The sequence below is a fragment of the Orycteropus afer genome, unplaced genomic scaffold (assembly GCF_000298275.1).
Source record: "Orycteropus afer afer isolate SDZICR_OR568_19922 unplaced genomic scaffold, OryAfe1.0 scaffold00184, whole genome shotgun sequence".
Classification (NCBI taxonomy): domain Eukaryota; kingdom Metazoa; phylum Chordata; class Mammalia; order Tubulidentata; family Orycteropodidae; genus Orycteropus; species Orycteropus afer.
Window position 1 is genome coordinate 4,497,130 of NW_006921771.1, and position 22,295 is coordinate 4,519,424.

At 37.8% G+C, this 22,295-nt stretch overlaps 1 protein-coding gene across 1 annotated transcript in view; it reads right to left on the bottom strand.

Annotated features, from left to right (window-relative positions):
- Window positions 1-22,295, bottom strand: part of SLC9C1 (solute carrier family 9 member C1) — a 173,010-nt gene that overhangs the window by 77,910 nt on the left and 72,805 nt on the right. Inside the window, exons 6-12 of the mRNA XM_007947443.1 lie at window positions 19,993-20,154; window positions 16,421-16,520; window positions 10,771-10,914; window positions 7,828-7,999; window positions 7,423-7,504; window positions 4,984-5,150; window positions 2,087-2,212 (exon numbers count right to left, since the gene is read on the bottom strand). Of these exons, the coding sequence (XP_007945634.1) occupies window positions 2,087-2,212; window positions 4,984-5,150; window positions 7,423-7,504; window positions 7,828-7,999; window positions 10,771-10,914; window positions 16,421-16,520; window positions 19,993-20,154 (953 nt within the window). The remainder of the gene's footprint in view (window positions 1-2,086; window positions 2,213-4,983; window positions 5,151-7,422; window positions 7,505-7,827; window positions 8,000-10,770; window positions 10,915-16,420; window positions 16,521-19,992; window positions 20,155-22,295) is intronic.

Here is a 22,295-nt window from a genome sequence, read left to right on the forward strand (position 1 = left end):
ACTCAGGAAAGGATCAAATCTGGAGATCCTGGATAGAGTGGGAGGGAAAACGTGGAACAAAATCCAAAAACTCAATAATGACCAGAATTACTGGTCAGATGAAATCTGGTGAGACCCCCAATACTATGGCCCTGGAATATATTCTGTGCCTGGAATAAAACTCACCCCCAGGGGCTGGGTCTCAGCCCAATAGTTAACAAGATTTACACGCAGACCACTCAACCCAGGGTGATGCACCCACATACTCTATGGTAATACATCCCTTAGAGCAATAGATCACAGGGCACCAGAGGACCAACATTCAAATTGAAGAAATGTAGGACAAAGAGCAGTGCATAAATATGAAGGGCACAAGGGGAGGGTTACAGAGGGAAGGGAGGAGACTGGGTTAGGGTTGGGCATGGTAAATGAGGAGTGAAACTAAATGTACACATAACTTTGAATGTAAAACAAGCTCTTAAAATAAAAACAAATAAATAAATAAATAAAGAGAAACATTAAAGTTGGTAGAACAGGTGAGAAACCTGCTTGTGGAACAAAGCACCTTATGGCATAAACTTCCTCTTTCTTGGGATTGCCTCAATCATTAAAGGAATTATTCAGGTCCTTGGCAAAGCTACCTTTGAGACTCATCTTGTCTGTTGTGGTAGTTCAGTTTGTGTGTCAACTTGGCTGGGCCTGGTTGAATGGCTGGGCAGCTGGATGTAGTATTCCCCATGATGAGACTGGTAATCAACTCCATGGTGGAATCTACTGGGAGCAGCTGAGTAGCTGCCTTAGGAATGTGATTTGCTCCCTGTATATAAGCAGAGGCTTGGGAAATGGTCTCTAGCTTATGGCATGCTTGGACCCTGCATGTAGCCATGTCATTGTTCAGCAGCCTGCCATGCTCTGCCAACCTTGGGACTTACTATGGACTTGAACTAATGGCCTGCCATGTGGTTTGGTAACATCGGGACTGTGTCTTTTTACTCGTCAACCTTGGGTCTGTTAGCCTCAGCAGCCAGCAGCTGCCTGAGTGAAGAAAAGCCTCCATCTTCAGTGGGTCGGGGGCAGAAGGCAGAGCTGCAACCCAAGGTTGAGGGCTTTCACCCAGCCCCCAGAGCCTGGCACTTTGAACTTAGACTTAAAAGCCTCCAAATTGTAAGAATAAACTTCTGTTTGTTAAGGCCATCCCATTTGTGGTATATTCTTGTCAGAGCAGCACTAGGTAACCAGAACATCTTTCAAGATTACTACCAAAGAGGGAACAATTATACAATATAGACCTCCCATTTCCCAATTTAGACTGAGCAAGTAGAGTGCTGGAATTCTGTGTGGTTGAAATTGCTGAACAATGAATTATATATATATATATAGCTCCGTGTGCAGTGGGGAAGACCCAACATGAACATTTATAGAGGTTGCTGGATGAGTCATGGCAGTTAGCTAGGACCCTGACCTAAACAGAAAATGCTAACTAGATTAATAGCAATTTACCACAGAGTCCCATATGCTACTATGTTAAAAATTTTCCCTAAAATTTTTATCCAAGCTTTGATATGAAAACATACTACCCTCTACATGTAATAGTTAAAGAACTCAGTGATATCTTTCCATGAAAAACTGGCAGCACTTTCTATTACTATCACTTTCTATTACCATTACTATCCGGTGATAGGCAGTATAATAGAACTGAATGCCTAACCAGATTTAATGATAAGCAGTTATAATTCCTGCTATTGGGATCTGTGAAATTCCCAATCCTATTAAAAAAACAAACAACAACCAAACAAAAACACCTTTTACTTAAGCTAATTTGCGTTGTTTTGCTTTCCTCTCTTTTTTTATTTACAACCAAGAAGATTCCTATGACTTCCCTTCTTGTTGTTGTTGTTGTTATGTGCTGTGGAGTCGGATCTTACTCATAGCAACCCCTCCTTGGGTTTCTGAGGTGGTGTCACTACAGAAGTACATTGCCCAAAATTTGTAAATCATCTACTAAATTTTGCCAGTGTGCATAATCAAAATGTCTTCAAGAGAGAAATCTTTCAGTATAATTTGAGGCCAAAGAAATAATTTTAAAAGAGTATAATAAAATATTAACTATTTGTGCTGACAAAAGACGTCTGTCGGCCAGCTCCATTGCTTCAATGTTATGGGTCTCATCTATTTCCTTGTTACAGTCTGGACACTTCACCATCTGATGGCCTGTTGTTTCTTCTTGACTTGCCTAAGAAAAACACAATTAAAAAAAAAAAAAAAAATACCATTAACATATTATTAGCATAGACCAAGCAACTGGCAAAGCAATTTGGTTTGAAAAATGATAAAAAATCTGGTAGGTATATAAACATAATTAGATGAGTTTTCCCATCATTTGCTCAGTTTATGCTGAAGGTAAAATATTTGCCAAATTTTTTTTCTGTAAAGATTATATTATATTCTTACTTTTATATGTCATTATTAGGAATTTACAAAAGCTATTTATATGATCATACTTTAAATAAGTGGTTCTTACTGCGCACATCCCTTCCCTCCAAGCATTCAGCATCATCTGTGAATTGTTAGGCTCTACCTGGCTCTTGCTGTTGGTTGCAGCTGATTTCAACTTATGGGGACCCTATGTGTACAGAGTAGAACTACTTCATAGGGTTTTCAAGGCTGTGACCTTTCAAAAGCAGATCACTAGGCCTGTCTTCTAAGACATCTCTGGGTGAGTTCAAACCACCATCTTTTCAGCTGGTAGTTGAGCACTTAACCATTGCACTACCCAGGGACACCCTAGACCTGCTGAATCAGAAACTCTAGGGGCTAGAACCCAACAATCTACATTTTTTGAAACTCATTAAATGATTCTGATCCTGCCAAACTAAGAGAACTACTGCTTGAAACTTGTCATTTAATGTAGATAGAAAATGGACACATAATAAAATGGGAATACGGATAACATCATTTTATAAATGAGGAAATCTAAAGCTCAGAAAGGATGAATGATTTGTTCAGGATCACAAAGCTATTTATTAAGTGTCAAAGCCAGGATATAAACCCAGGTTTTCTGAGTGCTAGACCAGTGTTCTATCTTTAATATTATAATATCCTTCATGTCCTCTTATGAGGGGAATGCTAGGGTTTAATCATTTATCTTCTGAAACTGATCAAGTATCAGAGTGGTGGTCCTCAATCTTGATTCAACTGGACTGGAATTAACTGGGTAGCAGGTTACAATAACATATCCGCTCCCCCCCCCCAGACCATATGCATCAAATCTCCAGGGTAAGGTTGAGAAGTTAATATTTTTAACAAGTTTTCCACATGATTCTGATGCAGCCTGATCAGCAAAAAGGCTACAATCAGGTATTGGGAGCTACTAGAGAAAATTCTTGGGTTTGGCCTACTAATGCTCCATACAGAAATCCTTGCAGTATTCCTGAAGGTGCAGGGGTTAATTCTGAGTCCTTTATTGGAGCTTCACGCATTGTGTAGTGTATATGAAATGGGTTTTGGGAAATCTTATTCCATAGATGCTAATTATGTAACCTCTACAATCCGAAACGTTGAGTCCTCAATATTGTGTGACGGAGGAAAGCATTGCAGATGGCAAAGCAGCAGTAGCACTGAGAAGATCCAGGACAATTTGTGCTATTTCCCTTTATGGAAACCACAACTAACTGAGTGCTCTTGAATGAATAAAAAGTCTGGCCACAGAGACTCTAAAGCACATAATCAGAAGCAGAAGTTGACATCTCACCCACAGCTAAACATATGGTACTGGCTTTGAATTCTATCCCACAAACACACACAAACACACATGCACACAAATGCACAAAGACCTAATAATAATTTTAAACACAACCTCGGAAAGAAGGTTGGGCAATCCTACTTCCGTAGTGATACTGCCTCGGAAACCCAAGGAGGGGTCGCTATGAGTCGGGCCGACTCGACAGCAAACAACAACAACAACAACAGGGTCTAGTAAGGAGCTCTGGTAGCATAATGCCTAAGGCACTTGACTGCTAACCAGAAGGCTGGTGGTTCAAACCCACCAACCACTCCTCAGAAGACAGGTTGGGCAATCTACTTCCATAGTGATACCACCTTGGACACTCAAGAAGGGGTCACTATGAGTCGGGTGTGACTTGATGGCAAATAACAACAACAACAGGGTCTAGTAATTGTTTGGCACATACAGTAACCCAAATAAATGCTAAATAAATGAATGAATAAAGGTTACCCCACCCTAAACCTGCTTTTTTTTTTTTTTTTTTAAAGTAGCCATTTTATAAGGCATTAATATGTTGTGGTTGTTTGCCATCGAGTCGGACCCGACTCATAGCGACCCCTCCTTGAGTTTCTGAGGCAGTATCACTACAGAAGTAGGTCGCCCAACTTTCCTTCCAAGGAGTGGCTGGTGGGTTTGAACCACTAGCCTTCTGTTTAGCAGTCAAGTGCCTTAGCCACTACACTACCAGAGCTCCTAATATAGGCATCTCTAATACACTCTTTTAGGAGCTCTGGTAGCATAGTGCCTAAGGCACTTGACTGCTAACCAGAAGGCTAGCGGTTCAAACCCACCAGCCACTCCTCGGAAGGAAGGTTGGGCAATCCTACTTCCGTAGTGATACTGCCTCGGAAACCCAAGGAGGGGTCGCTATGAGTCGGGGGCGACTCGACAGCAAATAACAACAACAACAATACACTCTTTTAAAAAAATTTACACAATTTATTGTCTATATACTCAAAGGGGTTGTGACTTTTACATTGCCCCACAGTCATCACCAAATTCCTTTTGAATAGTAGGAAAACAATACATATATGTTATTGATTGATAATTAAAGGTCTCTTTCTTACTATTATGACAAATAAAGGAGTTACCAATACAACATGATTCAATACAATACACAATTCATTAAAAATCATAAATTAATATTTGTGGCATGAGTTAACTTTATTTAGACCAATCATACCTACTTTGAAGGAATAAACAAAAAAAAATTTGCTTACCGCATATGGGTTTTGAAACATAATTGCTTTCTCAACAATGCTCCAATCAGCATTAGCAAGATCTCTGTCAAATTTGAGTGTAGAGGCTATAGATTTGGTTAGCTCTTGAAATTGTTTATATGTATGATAAAGTGATTTATATTTTGTTGATGAGACATCATGAAGACCTTTGACACAGAGAACAAATATTATAAATATCAGGGAAACCAACTCTTTGATATGGATTACAATGCTTGCTTTTATTCTTATCTTCACATACTGCCACTCAACACTAAAAAATTAAATAAAGACCCAGTATAACTTGTCTGATCATAATTAAAACACTAAAAATTTCAACCTTTTCTAGTTTCACATCTTTTTTCATAAAAGCTAAGATAAATCATCATTGTCATTATCATAAAAATAATAGCTCATATTTATTGAGTACTTACTACAAGCTAGATACAAAATCTCAGCACTTTGCATGTGTGCAGTGTAGTAAATTTGGTATGGCTTTTCTGGCCATAAGTCTTTGTAAACTCTGTGGTGGAATTGAACATGAGCAACCAAGTAGTCCCTGATTGTTAGTTATCCACCTGGGGTATTTCTGTTGGGAGAAGCACAAAGTAATTTTCTGGGAAGTTCACTCTCTCTCAGGTGCTTAGAATTCTGATGTCATGATTGGTTAGTTTGGCCACTCTGCCAGGCTCAAAAGGAGGCCTCCTAGAGGCAGAAGAAGTCTCTCTGACTGCTGGTGGAGAAAGATGTGCTGCTGAGAGAAACACACTCCTGAGAGACATGTGCTGCTGACAAAGAAACACTGAGAGACATGCATTGCTGAGAGAGACACCAAGAGACATGCATTACTGGGAGAGTAGCTGAGAGAGACTGTTGGCTGAGAGCCAGCTGGCTGAGCGAGACTGAGCATTTTTCCTGAACTTGAATTGTAGCCTGGTGCTTCTCTAATAAACCCCATAATCTGTGAGGTCTGTGTGGCCACTTCAGCAAATTACTGAACCCAGCAGAGAGGTGGTGGGTGCTGCGGGAGGAACAGTTCGTTTTAGGGTTGGTGAAAGGCCTGGAGGGAGGCAGCATGTCTGGCCTCACAGGAATAGGCCTTGGGCTACTGATGATGATTCTGTTCTCCTCTTGTGGGGTTAGAGGAGGTCAGAAGATATGGCCTCCCTGCCCCTTTAGCAATGTGTTTTTGCCTTTTGTGGCCAGTCTTTTTTCTCAATTTGACCGATGAGGAAATAGAGCCACTGAAGAGTTCAGTAAATTGCTCAGGGTCACACATCTGGCTAATTAGAGGCCCAGCTCCAAATGGTGTGCTTTCTACTATTATGCTAAATGATTAACTCACCTACCAACACAACATTTTATCAACTCTGAAATTCATGGAATGTAAAGTGACTTGCACAGAGTGAACAGGAGACAGTTCTATGCTGATTAAACAAAGCATAGCACCTCATTAAGGTGTGAAGGACTTTTACTAACAGACACAAATTCCTTTTTTTGTATGTGCCATAGAAGCTCCTGTGAAAGCAATAATGTTCCAAGAGCAGATGCTCACTGACATCAGTGCAAGGAAACAGATGATCCACAGTAAGAATCTTTTCTCTATTTATCATGATGCTGCTTATTGATCCATTTGTGAGGACTTATTGGTCCATTTGTTGAGGTGTAAACCATACTGAAGACTGTAGTTTTTGATCTTCATCAGTAAGTGCTTCAAGACATCTTCACTTTCAGTAAGCAAGGTTGTGTTATCTGCATATAGCAGATTGTTACTAGAGCAGTCCTTTTAAGACCTTATTCATATAATGACACTTAATTGCTTAAAACCAATCAATGAATTACTTTTTCCCTTGGAATAAAACCATAACTTCTTACTATGACCTTCAAGGTTTTTTGTATGTAACTCCATTTTACCTTTTCCATCTGATCTTCCTTCACTGTCCTTATTATTCTCTAAGGTGTCAACTCCTCAAACCTCCTTTGGTTCTTTAAATATATTCCTTTTCTTCTGTCTTCCTCAACAACTGAGCACCTGTTGTGTTCTCTGTTTTATGTCAATTTGTGGTTTGTTTTCATCAATGTCCATGGGACTCTCTGATATCATCTTATATGACTTGCTTATTGCCTTTTTTTCCTCATTCTAATGTAAGCTTCATCATTCATTATCAGCATATAGTAAGCTCTTAATAAAAGTTTGGTGAATAAATAAATAAATAAATAAACTCATACTATTATTTTAGTTAAACTGGACTAATGCAAATCATCCTTTTTACATAGGCAAGCCTATTGGTCTAAGCCATTAATGTATTTTAATTATAGGTTCTATTTCTCTCTAATTAAGCAGCATTGACTTATATTTGTATGGATTATTCATCATTAGTATTTCTTTAGCATATCTACAATAGTTTCCCTTCATTCACAATACAAATTAGCAGAGCTTACCTAGTTTAGCAACTGCCAGTGGCAAAATAAATTTATTGCAAATCAAGGTAATAAAACATACAGACACTCCATGAAATAACATCTAGAATGAAAAATATAATACAAAGTAAGTGTCTATGACAATTTCATATACAAATTAATCTAGGTTGTCCTATGTTAATAGATGTTCATGTTTGAAGAGGAATTTGAATACTAGTAATGGGGAGGAAGATAATTGCCAGTTGTTTCTCATTTCCTCGGTCTTCCCATCAAAGCTAAATCATTCCAGCAGTCCCGGTGGATTTGAGATAACTCACTACTGAAATCTATTGAAATAAATTATTGGAATTTATTTATTGAAATATTGTTATTTTAGCACATATCAACAGCTTTATAATCTATAAAAAAAAATACAAAGTTCTTTACTTGAGATTTTTCCTTCTCACTTCCAACGGAAGAGTCGTAGGCAAGTAGAACTGCCATGTTTATATTAGGGATCCCTCTCATTTCACTCAAGGCCATTATGAATGCCCAACGCCAGCTGAACCCATGGCCAAGTCGAGATAAAAGAGGGCTCATCAATAGAATGACCAGAAGTCTAAAAGAGAAAATAATTTTTTAAAAGTTATTCTTGTCATAGGAGTTTATTTTCATTTTATTTCACTCTATTCTTATCCATTCCCTGTGAAATTTCCAACTTTCAGACAAATGTGCCATTTTTCACACATGATTGTCATAGCAACATAGAAAGGCAGGGACATTCCACAGAATTATAAGAATACCACTGTTCTCCCAATTTCTTTCTCCTAAGGGAATTGTAGGGTGATTTCACATCATTCTTCAAAAGGAAAAAAAAAAAAAAAAACCTACCAGAGACAGTTTGTGGATATATTCTGGATCCCAAAAAGGAATAAAAGAAAATCTAATGAATAAAAATGAGAAGAAAATATCACCTCTTCCCCCCACCAAAGAGCTTAATATTGCTGAATCTGGCCAATATTGGTCAATTCATTTATATTTCTCTTTTCAGTAACATATCATTTCTATAATCTACATTAAATGCATCTGGTATTTTGGGACTAATGTTCAACTTCTTGGCATTAGCAAACTTGATGTCAATTATCAACTAATTTTCCTAGATAGCAAATAGAATGTTAGCAATGTGAGTAATAGAAATTAAATATGAGACTCCCATTATGGTGGTTTATTCTCCTTTATGACATTTTTATGCCTCTTAAAATTGGAAAAAGGGACTACAAACATTGAGCAAGAAAACATAAAAAGGCACTTTCTTACTTTTTTCTAAATGTTATTTAAAACTCTAATTTTTAATTATTAGGAAATTGTTTCTTACATAATATTAACCAACCAAAACAAGATAATTTTTAAAAATTTATGATGGATGTTTGACTTCATAAAGCTCACAGGAAAAAAAAAATGGATGAAGTATGTAAAGTGCCAATAGTGGTTGCTTCTGGATAATAAGATTATGAAATATTTATTTTTCTTCTTTTTAATTCTCAAAAATATTACAAGGTGGTTATGCTTCCTGAAATGTGGCTTAAAACTGAAAAAAGACTAATTTCCTGATGATTCTTTGCAAAGTTTAAGAGTTGACTGCTTGTTCTCATTCAGACAAACAAACACATGAAGAAATGCTCACGATCATTAGCCATTAGAGAGATGCAAGTCGAAACAACAATGAGATATCCTCTCACCCCAGCATTAGTAGCAAAGTTCATAAAAATAGAAGGCAAATGCTGGCAAGAGTATGGAGAAACTGGAACCCTCAGACACTGTAGGTGGGGCTGTAAAATGGTGTAACCACTGTGGAAAGCGGTATGGTGCTTCCCTAAGAAGTTGGAAATAGAAATACTATATGATCCAGCAATCCCACTACTAGGAATATATACTAGAGATATAAGAGCTGTGAAATGAACAGATATATGAAACCCATGTTCATAACATCTTTATTCCCAATAGCAAAAATATGGAAACAACTATTGTAAAAAGTTAAGAGGAAGTTTACACACAGAAAGAATTTTTCTTTGAAGGTGCCCAGGGGTGGAAGGGAAACTGAGGGAAAATTACCAGCTAGAAGGTAGAACCATGTTAACTTGGGTGAAGGGAAAGGCATTACACCATAAGGGGGAGGTCAGCACAAAACGATCAAGGCAATGGAAGACACAAGAAGCACAAGAGTTAAAGGCAAGAAACACGAATACTATTACATATACAACCTGCAATAACAGTAATAACAGTAACTTACAAGGGGATACATAGATAGACACTCATTTTGAACAGGGATGGGAAGGCAATGGGATTATATACAAGTTTGACAGAGGCTATCTCTACCTATGTATTTATATGTGCTACCAATATATCCATGTATGTAGAGCATACAGGGGACAAAGTTACAAAAACATCTTAGTCAAAACCAAATGCCTTGAAGGAATGAGACACTGGGTATGGAAGCTCAGCACCATAGTCTTGGAGGACATTAAGATCAATTGGCATAACACAGTCCATAAAGACAATTTTCTACATCCACTTTGGTGGTAACTGGAGTCTTAAAAGCTTGTGAGTGGCTATATAAGGTGTAGCTGTTTGTCTCTTCCTGCCCGGAGCAAAAAAGGAGTGAAGAAAATCAAAGATCCAGGAAAGAATTAGTCCAAAGGACTAATGGAGCATGAGAACCCTAACCTCTATGACCCTGAGACCAGAAGACCAGATGGTACCTGGCTATCATTACTAACAGCTCTGAAAGGGATCACAATAAAAGCCCCAGACAGAGTAGGAGAAAATGTGGAACAAAATTCAAAATCATAAGAGACCAGACTACTGCTCTGAAGAGGACTAGTGGAATCCTTGAGACTATAGCCCTTAGAAACCCTTCAAGCTAGGAACTGAGCTTAAGCTCCGTGACTCAGCTGGCAGCCAAATGATAGACCCATAAATAAACAGCAACATCAAGAAGGTATGCAGTCATTACATAAATCAAGCAGATGAGATCAAGAGGACAGCATTTGCCCAGCGATAGAGCAAGGAAGGAGGGAGAGGGTGAGAAGGAAGGATGATGGGAAGGGGTGGGCACAGGGAGGAGGTGGGAAGAATGGCGTATAGTGTGGGGATTGCAGTAAGTGTCACAAAACAGAATGTGTATGGATTGTTGAATAGAAAACCAATTTACCCTGTAAACTGTCACCCAAATTACAATAAAAAGAAATAAAATATAATTAAAAAAATACAAAGCTCATAAAAAAAGAGTTGACTATTCATTCTAATATATAAAGCTTTTTATTACTTAAAATATTATCTTCAGATTTATTCAATTTCCTATAAGTAAAAAAATTCAAACGGTGTTCTCACCTTAAAACCATCAGTGTGAAATACATATTTAATGAAAAATATATATCAGAAAATGTTACATGTAAATACGTTTGTGCAGGAATTAGAAGTCCAGTGAATGTAAACACCATAAGAAATGAAACAAATGATAGACAATTCCAGAATCTGTAGTTTCAGAAAAAAAAAAAAAACATAGTTAATTATGGTTAATTAATTTGACATATATTTTTTGCAAGACTTCTCAATGGGAGCCACTGTGCTGGGAAAATAAAGATGAATTAGGAAATTTATCAAAAGTCAAGGGGTTTAAAATCTAACTGAGGACAAGAAGTGCAAAGTTATGTAAACAGATAATTCTAATGCAATGTAACCAGTTTACACCACATGTAAATCAGTGTCATTCTTTTTTGACTGATTTTGAATGAAATATTTAGGTGTTGTTATACAGTTTAATAGAACTCAGTCATTCAGGTATGTGAATCATGTAGCTCAACAACACTGAATGTAAAGTCTTTGTTTTGTAGCTGTTAGCTGCTCTCAAGTCAGTCTTGGACTCATGGCTACCTCACGCATAACAGAACAAAACACTACCCTGTCATGCACCATCCCCATGATTGGTTGCAGTCCTAACCATTGTGATTAATAAGGTTTTCTTTTCTTTCTTTGGCTCATTATTGGAGTTAGATTGCCAGACCTTTCTTCCTAGTCATCTTAGTCTGGAAGCTCTGCCAAAATCTGTTCAGCATCACAGCAACATGCAAGCTTCCACTGCCACAAGAGTGGTGGCTATGCAAGAGGTGTACTCGCCGGGAAATTGAACCAGGGTCTCCTCACAGAAGGAAAGAATTCTACTACTGAATCACCAATGCTGGCTTGCCCCTCCCCATTTTGTTGCATTAGGAAAAGCTAAAATCATTTCTTTTTAAAAGGAATGCTAAATTCTTAACTTTGATTTAAATAGTGATAGAAGTAAGTCTTTGCCTAAAATCTGGCTAGTTCTCAGAAGATGTGAATGAACCTTTCATTTATATGAATCCATTTGTAGATTCTCCATTTTGATCTTATGAGAGTGTAAATATTCAAGTTCTTCAGAGGCCAAGAATATCCTACATTGTTCCCAGAATTCAAGTTCTTACCAGTTGCACATAAAGCAATTTGAAAACAGACATTCAAATTCCAAATTGGACCTGTTTAGGTTTAGGCCCATACAACTCTCTGTTTTAAACCTTATTTCTTTTTATCTTTCTGTATATTTTACCTCTTTAATGTCCATATATTATAACAAAAAAAAAAATTGAAAATTTAAGAAAGGCCCATGAATACCATTTAATGAGGGAAAGGAATTTGGTTTTCCACATTGCTAGCTTGATTCTGTCCCTGAGACACTTTGAACTTCATAGTGGTGCAAGTGGTTTGTGATCGGCTGCTAATCTGAATGTTGGCTGTTTGAACCCATGCCTGCCGATCTCCTTCCATACAGATTATAGCCAAGAAAAACCAGTGGAGCAGTTCTATTTTATAAAACATGGGGTAGCCAGGAGTCGGAATCAATTCAACAGCAACATGTTTGGTGTTGGAGATATTCTTGTCTCCAGAAATACTGCTTTTGCCTAAAAAACAATTTTTATACTAAAAGTAAACCCTTTTTGTTACCTTCAAAGAAAATTTCTGTTTCTGAATTTCAAAGGGACACATAAAGATTATCAGAGAAACACTGAATATACAATACTCCGGCATAGGAAATAATGAGCCCATTTTTTAAAAATAGTTTTCTCTGACTGAGCTTTATTACATCCCTTTCTTGTATATGTATGGCCCTACTTCTAATTATGTTATCTTCTGTATTCATACATTGTATCTGACACTAAAGGAAAAAAATACTAAGATATATTTTCTAGCAATTGTGTAATTTTTGTATTATTTACTGTTCTTCTGACTTCCCTACAAAAAGCATATCCCTTTATTGCACTGTGTAGATATCTGTGGGGGAAAAAAAAATCTCTCCATGAATCTACCCACATAATTAATGAAATTGCTTGGAAACATTAATTGAGTAGAATAATTTAGTCATGTTGTTGTTGTTTGTTGTTGTTATGTGCCCTCGAGTCAGCCCTGACTCATAGCGACCCCTCCTTGAGTTTCTGAGGCAGTATCACTACGGAAGTAGGATTGCCCAACCTTCCTTCCGAGGAGTGGCTGATGGGTTTCAACCGCCAGCCTTCTGGTTAGCAGTCAAGTGCCTTAGCCACTATGCTACCAGAGCTCCCAATTTAGTCATATGAAAGGCAAATATAAACCATAATCATTACTTTATTACTCATTACAATGAAATGATTAAAAATCTCCTAACAATGTGGGAAAATGTTACCAAATGCCAAAAATCACAGTTTTGCCAATTAACACAATAATTAATCAAATCAGTTAAATAACAGTTATGGAGAAACTGTCAAGACTCTTTGATACATGGTAGGAATTAATAGGAGAAACCTGATGAGGAAGAAACCATATTCTTAAGGAATCAGTCTCTATCAAACTCAGGCTATTAAGTCAGACAAGAAAAGGAGCCCATGAATATATATATTTTTAAAATCCCTTTTCTTCATTTGGAGATCATGAGTTGTCCTAATAAACTTAGATCTTTTAAAGTAGATGCGTTGGTGGCATAGTGCTAAAGCATTTGATTGCTAACTAGAAGGCTGGTGGTTCAAACCCACCAGCCACTCCTTGGAAGAAAGATTGGGCAATCTACTTCTGTAGTGATACTGCCTCGGAAACCCAAGGAGAGGTCACTATGAGTCTGAGTTGACTCACATCTGTACATCTTTGGTTGTATTTTTAAAAGTCAGGTGCCACAAGATCTCATCTTCAGATATTCTGAGTGAGTCTATAAGGTCTAAGCATCTCCTTATCTTCTGTCTGTCTGCCTGTCTATCTCTCTGTCTCTCTATCTTTTTAGAGCCCAATGTTGCACAGCTATTAGCATAAAGGGATGATATGAACCTATGACATTTTAGAGATGTCAATTTGCCAGGAATGAAAGATTGTTCAGTCTGATAAGGAAGTAATTCCTAGTTTATACAAGGTGTTTGTTTAAAGGTTTCTTTCCAACAAGATGATGTATGAAACAAAATGATACATGAAAGAAGTGAGGGTTGTCATGAGTTAGAATTGACAACTGGTTAAAATATCTATCAGAATACTAACACCTATATCTATGAATGTAATCCTGTTTAGTAATGGAGTTGTATGTTTTGTTTTTTGTGATATTTATGAGGCAATCAGTATAGGGGTGTGTGTCCTAACCCTAATCACTTCTCAGTTACTAAAAAGTGTAGATTAGAGGCATGCACAGAGACAGATGAATCTGCAAGTCCAAGACCTCCAAGGATTTCCTACTATTAGAAGCTGAAATAAGCAAAGAAGAACCTCTCTCTAGAGCCACACGCTAAATTTGGACTTCTAGCCTTCTGAGCTATGAGAAAGTGATTTTTCGTTCTTTAAAGCCATCCATCTGTGGTATTTCTGCTACAGCAGTACTGTGTAATGAGACACCATGTAAGAGGTTGGTTGAAGTAAGACTGTGGATATATGCTCGTAGGAGGACAGGAAACCAAGGAACTGAAGAAGTGAGGCGATGGAGGAATCAACCGTGGGATACTGACATCACTAAGAATGGTGATAGAGTGAGACGGCAGCCAAAACTTTCACAAAATGAAGACTGTGACTCAGGCTTTTATACATAACCTCAACCACCAAGAAGACGGCAGATGTCATGAATTTCAAAATTGGATTCTTCCGCGGAAGGAGAAAATGTGACTTAGAAATGGCATTGATGAATGGAGAGACCACCTGCTTACTTCTAGGATGGACAGGGCATGTAGGCGAGAAAGACACTTCAGCTTATAAAAAATGAAAGAGAGGTAATGTCTTCAGGGGAAGAAAGCCAGTTGTCAGAGCAAGAAGGTGAAGCATTTCACTTTCCAAAGATATAGTAACATTTCCTTAAAGACATTTAAACATTTCCTTACAAAATTTATTACCTAAATTCTTCTTACAACTGGCTCAGTTAATTCTGTCTAGCTACTAGGAAGACCAAAGAAGAGTTGATACGTTTGGATTATGGTGTTGATGAAGCATATTGAATATACCATGGACTGCCAGAAGTACATATCTTGGAAGAAATATAGACAGAATGTTCCTTAGAAGTGACAATGGTGAGACTTCATCTCATATACTTTGGACATGTTATCAGGAGGGACTGGTCCTTGGGGAGGGACTGGTCCTTGGGGAAGGACATCATGATTGGTAAAACAGAGTGTCAGTGAAAAAGAGGAAGGTCCTCAATGAGATGGATTGGCACAGTGGCTGCAACAATGGGCTCAAACATAGCAACAATTGAAAGGATGGTGTAGAGCAGGGCAGTGTTTCATTCTGTTGTACACAGGGTCACTGTGAGTCAGAACCAACTCCACAGCACCTAAAAGGACAACAGCTGCTTGTGAAATAAACATCCATTGTAACTGATATGACATCTTGGGGAAGTGCTACAGAATTCTGAAAGATTCTATACCCTGAAATTTCTGAATTTTGACTTTCTAGCCTCTCTAATCTTCTCCCTAGCCCCCAAAACCATTGCTTACATTCAGGGCCTTTGTTATCATATATATTGCCATTGTGTGATTTAAATCAAGTTCCCACTTGTGTGCTGGGCACTATAGAAAGTGTCCTTCCTCTAGACTGACATAGTGTCCACTCCCCCCTCAGCTGGGTGCTGTCAAGCAGGTCACAATTTGCATAATGGTGCCCATAGCTTTGTTTACATTTAATTGTCCATATTTTCTTTTTAACATGAAAACCCTCTTCAAATGCCCTAGCTTAATTTTTAAATTTCTTTTGGGTGGTGTCTCTTCATCTGCCCCCTTCATCTCTTCATCATCCTTAAGATACTGGTCTTCCATCCCAGTAGCAGTTCTACATTGAGCCACATGGGAGCCTGAGGCAAAAGACACGGTCAGTAGTATTGATCCTGTCTTTATAATTTTGATATTTTGTTCACCATGGATTTGGGCTAATATTTTCAATTTTTTAAAATACTGAATCAAAATGTTTATCTTGATTACCAAATTTTTTTGTCATCTTCTTAAATTTTGTCCCTGAGGCAAATTCTCCCTTGTATTATGCTGATCCTGTCCCTGTCTAGTTGTTGTTGTTATGTGCTGTCAAGTCAGCCCTGACTCATAGCGACCCCTCCTTGGGTTTCCGAGGCAGTATCACTACGGAAGTAGGATTGCCCAACCTTCCTTCCGAGGAGTGGCTGGTGGGTTTGAACCGCCAGCCGTCTGATGAGCAGGCAAGTGCCTTAGCCACTATGCTACCAGAGCTCCCTCCCTGTCTAGTGGATATGGCATATACCCTTGAATTTGCTGGGTAAATGGTCAGAGACTTGAGGAATTAGTGAGGAAATAAAGCCAACATCAGTTCAAGGCAAGGTTACAAATTTTGCCTAAAATTAGAGAATTGAGGCACTGCTGGAACAGTTTTTAGGAAGAGCTTACAGTTGGGTAGTTTTCAAGTCAATATCATCCTTTCACTATGTAGGTGTGCATGTGGTTCTATTACAATATGATAGCTGCTGATACATGAAACAAGTGAAAATATGCTAGCCACTCACTCAATAAGAAGTGGTTCAACTCCTGGTTTAAGACTTGTAGAATTTAAAAAAAATCCCATAATGGCCAGAGTAAATATTCCAGACATTCCAGCTAACTCACCTATTTTCAGAAAGAAATAAAGACATAGTTTTAACATCAAGAACAGCACAAGTTTTATCAGAGAGGTAATAACAGATATCTTAAAAGGGTAGTGACTTTATAGAAAGGCTACACCACTTAATCTGAAAAACATTACAAATTAAAAATTACCAAAACCTGTCTTTTTTGTTGTTGTTCTTGCTCTTTGTTTTTCTGTAGCTTCATAACCAAATCTGCAGTAAAGGTTATTCTAGACATCCTTGCATTGCTTTGGATTCAGTCCATTGGCAACAAAATGGAGCTCACAAAATATTTCGGGAAAAGAAGGCTGGTATGTCACCCTTTAGAGTTCTAATTGTCCCAGAAGAGCATATGTTCTCTTACTATCTGTTAACCCATTAACCTGACTCTGTAAACTCTTTAGGTTATAATTGGCTTTAATCCACTGAATAGTTAGGAAGCCCCATACCTTGGTTCTCTAGTGCTGCTATAACAGACTTACCACAAGTGGATGGCTTTAACAAATAGGGATTTATTTTTTTACAGTTTAGGAGCCTAGAAGTCTGCGCTTAAAGTGCCAGCCCCATAGGCTAGGTGAAAGCTCCTGGACCTTGGGCTTCAGTTCTGCCCCCTGTTCCAGGCCCATTAAAAAGCTAGAGGCTTTTTCGGACTCATGCAGCTGCTAGCTGCTGAGGCAGGTGAATCTAAGATCAATAGGTAACTTGGCTCAGTCCCAAGATTAGCAGTCAATACTTCAGGTCACTAGTTCAAATCCAGGAACAATCCCCAGATCAGCAAGCAACATGGCAGGCCACTGAGATGAAGACCCAGCCAAGTGCACAATCCAGACGGGCCAAATGGTGTGCCTCAAAGCTTCCCCATATATACTGGAGTCAGTCCACACCCCGAAGGCAACTATTTAGCTGCTCACAGCAGATTGCACCATGGAGGTGATTACAATCTCCTCATGGGGAATAACTGCATCCAGCTGCCTGGCTACTCAAAACCAGGCCCAGCCCTGTTGATATACAACTTTAAGTACTACATCCCACAATCTTGCATTCGGCATTTCCTACCTTAGACTGACAGTCAAGAATCTTGCCATTCTAGCATTTCTAAGAAGGAGTTTTGCTGCCTCAATTTATTCTAATTTTATGTTTCTCAGTTAACTTTCAAATTTCTATTTTTAGACCCAAAATCTTTGTTGTTTTATAACATTGTATTAACATGAAAAAAATTAATTTTTCTTAATAATTTGTAACTAGTTACTGATAATTTGTAAGAAAATAATTCATTTTTTTTGTATTTTTGTCCTGTATCAAGTTATTCTATTAAAAAAAATTTTTTTTTTAAGTTTTTATTGTGACTTAGGTTCAGTTTTACAAAGCAGATTCATTTTATATTCAACAGCTCATATACATTTTGTTTCATGACACTGATTACAATTTCCACAATGTAACAACTCTCTCACCTCCTCCCTGTGGTTATCCTTTCTCCACATCCTTCTTGTCTATACATCTCTGCCTGACTAGCTTTCTCCCTGTGCAAATGCTGCTTTTCTGATCTCCTATGGCTGTATGTTCTAAGGATTGCATCTCCCTGGTGTAGTGGTTCAGCTTATAGGCCTGCCTACTGTTTGGCTGAGTTGAGCCATAGGAATGACTTTAATTCCAGGCCCAAAATGTAACTTTGGGGCCTTAGTCTTAGAGGTTTCACCAGTCTCTATCTGACAGTAATCCTGGTCTACTTTATGTTTTGAATTTTGTTCCACTTGTTTTTCCCCAGTCTGTTCAGGATCTACACTTTTTATCCCTTTCCGAGTGGTTGGCATTGCTAGCTGGGCACCATCTAGTACTTCTAGTCTCAGGGTTGTGTAAGCTGAAGTTCTGAGGGTCTATTTAGTCTTTGGACTAATTGTTTCCACACATCTTTGATTTTCTTCACTCTTCTTTGCTCTGGATGAGGAGGGACCAATAGTTGCATCTTATAGCTTATCTAAAAGCTCACAAGCTTTTAGGACTTCAGTTGTTACTCACCAAATTAGGATGTAGAACAATGATTTTGGATGCTATGTTGTGCCAATTGAGCTTGGGATCCCCACAACCATGGTTCCAAGCCTTCAGGCCCATTGACTCACTCCTTCAAGGTACTTGGTTTTAGTAAAGAAGTTATTCTAATTTTGTTTCTGTTAGCTCTATAATGTATATGGACGTTTTTATAGCACATATAAATACCTTATTTTAAAAACTGCTGATTTAGATTATTAGTTAATTGCCTTGGGTTTGCCTATATAATCTACCATAATGCAAATGATGTAACAATTTTCTCTCTCAAAATATGTGTAATTTTTTTTCCCTTATTGAATTAGCTAGAGCTTGCAGAACTATTTTTAATGATGAATGTGAGAAAGGCACCAATGTTTTATTCCTAAAAGTAATGGAAAGACAAATAGTATAGCTTTGGTAAATAAGTATTATTTCATATGCCAATTGCAAATCATGTGTTGGGCTGTCTGGAGGGCTGTGTTGAATATGATTCTGAGGCTGTTCATGAACAGTGACATGGCATATTATCAGTATCTGTGATAATTCTGTGAGGATGAAGTGATGGATTAATCATACCAACAGATACAATAATGTTTAGCTCTATTTAATTTGTAACTTCTCTTTTGATGTCATTTTTGATATGAGTTACCCAGAATAGTATAATTGACTCATAGGCAGTTATGTCATTTATTTGTTTAAAATTCTCCTTTGCTTAGCTATTAAACTAATTCTCACTGCCATCGAGTCGGATCCAACTCATAGTGACCCGTCCTCTGGTTTCTGAGGCAGTGTCACTATGGAAGTACATTGCATTGTGGTTGAACAGTATGTCTTCAAGAGTCACAAATATTTGAATTTATTGAAATATTATTTTATTCTAGCTCATTTTTATAAAGGGTCTATGTAGTTGTTGTGTCTCATCAAGTCAATTCCTATAGTGACCCTATAGGACAGAGGAAAACTACCTCATAGAGTTTCTTAGGCTGATATCTTCATGGGAACAGATGACCAGGTCTTTTTTCCCACAGAGTGGCTAATGAGTTTGAATCATTAGCCTTTTTGTTAGCAGCCATGTGCTTTAACCATTATGCCATCAAGGTTCCTAAAAGGATTTATAGGTCTGAATAAATTATATTCATTCTGCTTTGACAGGCAAAATTTTTTTATATATCTTATAAACCAAGCATACAAATTATTTAAATTTTTATAACCATACTTATTTCTTTTCCAATAATACCAGCTTTGCATATTTTGATGCACTGTTTTTGTGTAGTGTAGCTATTGATGTCCGGGACCTCTTTTAATAGATTATGTCAACAAAAATATTCCTTGTAGCTCAATTGAAAGTTACATGTTTTTTTAACTGTTTTTTCCTTGGCAGGTATTTTCCATAATTTTGTTTGTAATCTTCTGTGTAATTTAATATTAGGGTTAGGACCCTCACTTACAAAGATAAAAGACGAGGTATAAAATTGAAAAGCTGAGACTTATATGATTGACGTCATCTTCAAAAATAGTTGCCATCCAAAGTTGGAGTATTTTTGAACTTATAATTCCAGTCACAAAACTTCCTATAACACGTAACAGAATCTCATCCACAAATGTATGGACTGCAAAGGAAGGGAATAAATAGAAAATAGTTAATAGAACATTGTTATGAGTTGGAACTGACTCAACAGCAATCGGTTTGTTTTTGGTTTAGTGCTTAGTATTCAGTGATTCTCTGGGTCAACTTCGTGTCATTATATTTGAAAATAGCTCCTGTGGATTCTAGGAAGATGGTGGTGTAAACATATCATCATTCTCACTGTCTCTACAAATACAACAAGAAAATGATCCTCAGCCTTGTGGGACTTTGAGTCCCTGACTCTGAGTCAGGCAGCAGAGAACAGCAATAGAGAACTAGAGATGAGTCAATAAGAAAGAATCACATAAGGTAGGAAAATTGCTTCTTTCACTCTCCCTGTGCCTCCCCCAGAAATGTAGTTTGAATGCTCCTGTGAACTGGGGAAGCAGTCCCAGGAAAGGAGATTGCTTTCCCAGCCACCACACCCATTGTCTATGCAGAGAAAAGATCCTAAGATTCTGCTCTAAAATGAACAAGGTAGACTTCACAGGAGGTCTGTTCTGAGAATACCAGCTCCTATCTATCCTGGCAACTGTCAGCTGCCAGGCTGCTTTAGGTTTATGCAGAAGAGCCCCTTAAGTGGAACTTGTTCCCTCAATCAGCACCTGGCCTGCATGTGTATCCATACAACAAACACCTCAAAAAACAGGACAAATATCCTTGGGGATCATTTTGGGTCTATCTTCACCCACTTCTGGTCAATCCTGAGAACTGATGAGGCTGCTATAAACTACAAAGCAAGTGTCTTGAGTGGCACATGCTCCCATAGCCAACATCCTACAGATGGGGCTCTGAAATCAACAAGATAGACCTCTCTGGGGGCCCATACTAAGCATGCTAGTCCCTCCTCCACTCAGTAACTGTCAGTTACCAGACTACTACAAATTACTACAGAAGTGTCCCTGCAGTAGAGTTTACTCCCACAGCCAGCTCTCTCCATGCCTACGTACAATAGATGACCAATAGATCAGGCTTCTGAAATCAATAGGGCATATTTTCCTGGGGGTCAGTTTGTTTCTAATTGTCTTCGCACATATACTTCCAGTCAGTGTTAAGAACTACTGATTGCAAATGCTGTCAGCTAGGAAGCAAGGGCTTTGAGTGGACCCTGCTCCTATAGTCAATATACTACGGATATGGCTGTGAAATCAAAAAGGCATCTTCCCTCCACCTTTTAACTTGCTTCTCCAACCAACTTGCTTCTGCTGGGGCTCTGAAACTTACAAGACAGATATTTTGGAGGTCTGAATGGGGAGTGCCAGCCACTCCTTTTCCTTATATGGAGAAAATTCTGCTTGTGCTTCCTCTGAATGCCAGCTCAGACATAAGCAACCCCCTCCAGAACAGGAAAGAAAGCCTTGGACAAATTTTGAGGGCAATACCCAGGCCTGAAGTGAACTCATTGTATGTGGGATTTACAACTGAAAACATTTAAAATAAAAGCATTTGTATTTCTATATATCCTTAATAAACAAGTATTAAATTAATATTTTAACATACCATTTAGTATGCATACCCTTTCAAATAAAAATAAAGAAATTTATTGAAAGACGTGCAAGCTTTCTCTATTAAAATCTACAAATTAGATGCAAATAAATAGATATCACCACTGTAACAGAAAAATATATAAACATGTCAATTCTCTCTCCAAGTTAAGTTTTAGATTCAATGTTGACTAAATTAAAAGTCAAGCAAGCTTTTTTTAAAAAAAAAATTTAACTTTTGGAAATTGACAAGGTAATTCTAAACTTCATATAGAAATGTAAAGAGTAAAATTAAAATAAAAAATATTTATCTGTAAGCAAAACAATAAACTGAAGACTTACTATTTAGGTATAAAGCTAATGTAACATAATGTGATATTGATTGTTGTTGTTGTATGTGTCGTCAAGTTGGACCTGACCCATAGCGATCCCTATGAAGGTTGGGCAATCTACTTCCATAGAGATACCGCTTCAGAAACCCAAGGAGGGGTTGCTATGAGTCCAGTCTGACTCGACAGTACATAACAACAACAACAACAACTACAACAACAAAAATATGTATGTATATGTATATGTATTTTTGGAAATTGACAAGGAGAGCAGGAGAAAGGGGATAAAAGCCAGGAACACAGGCAGAGGA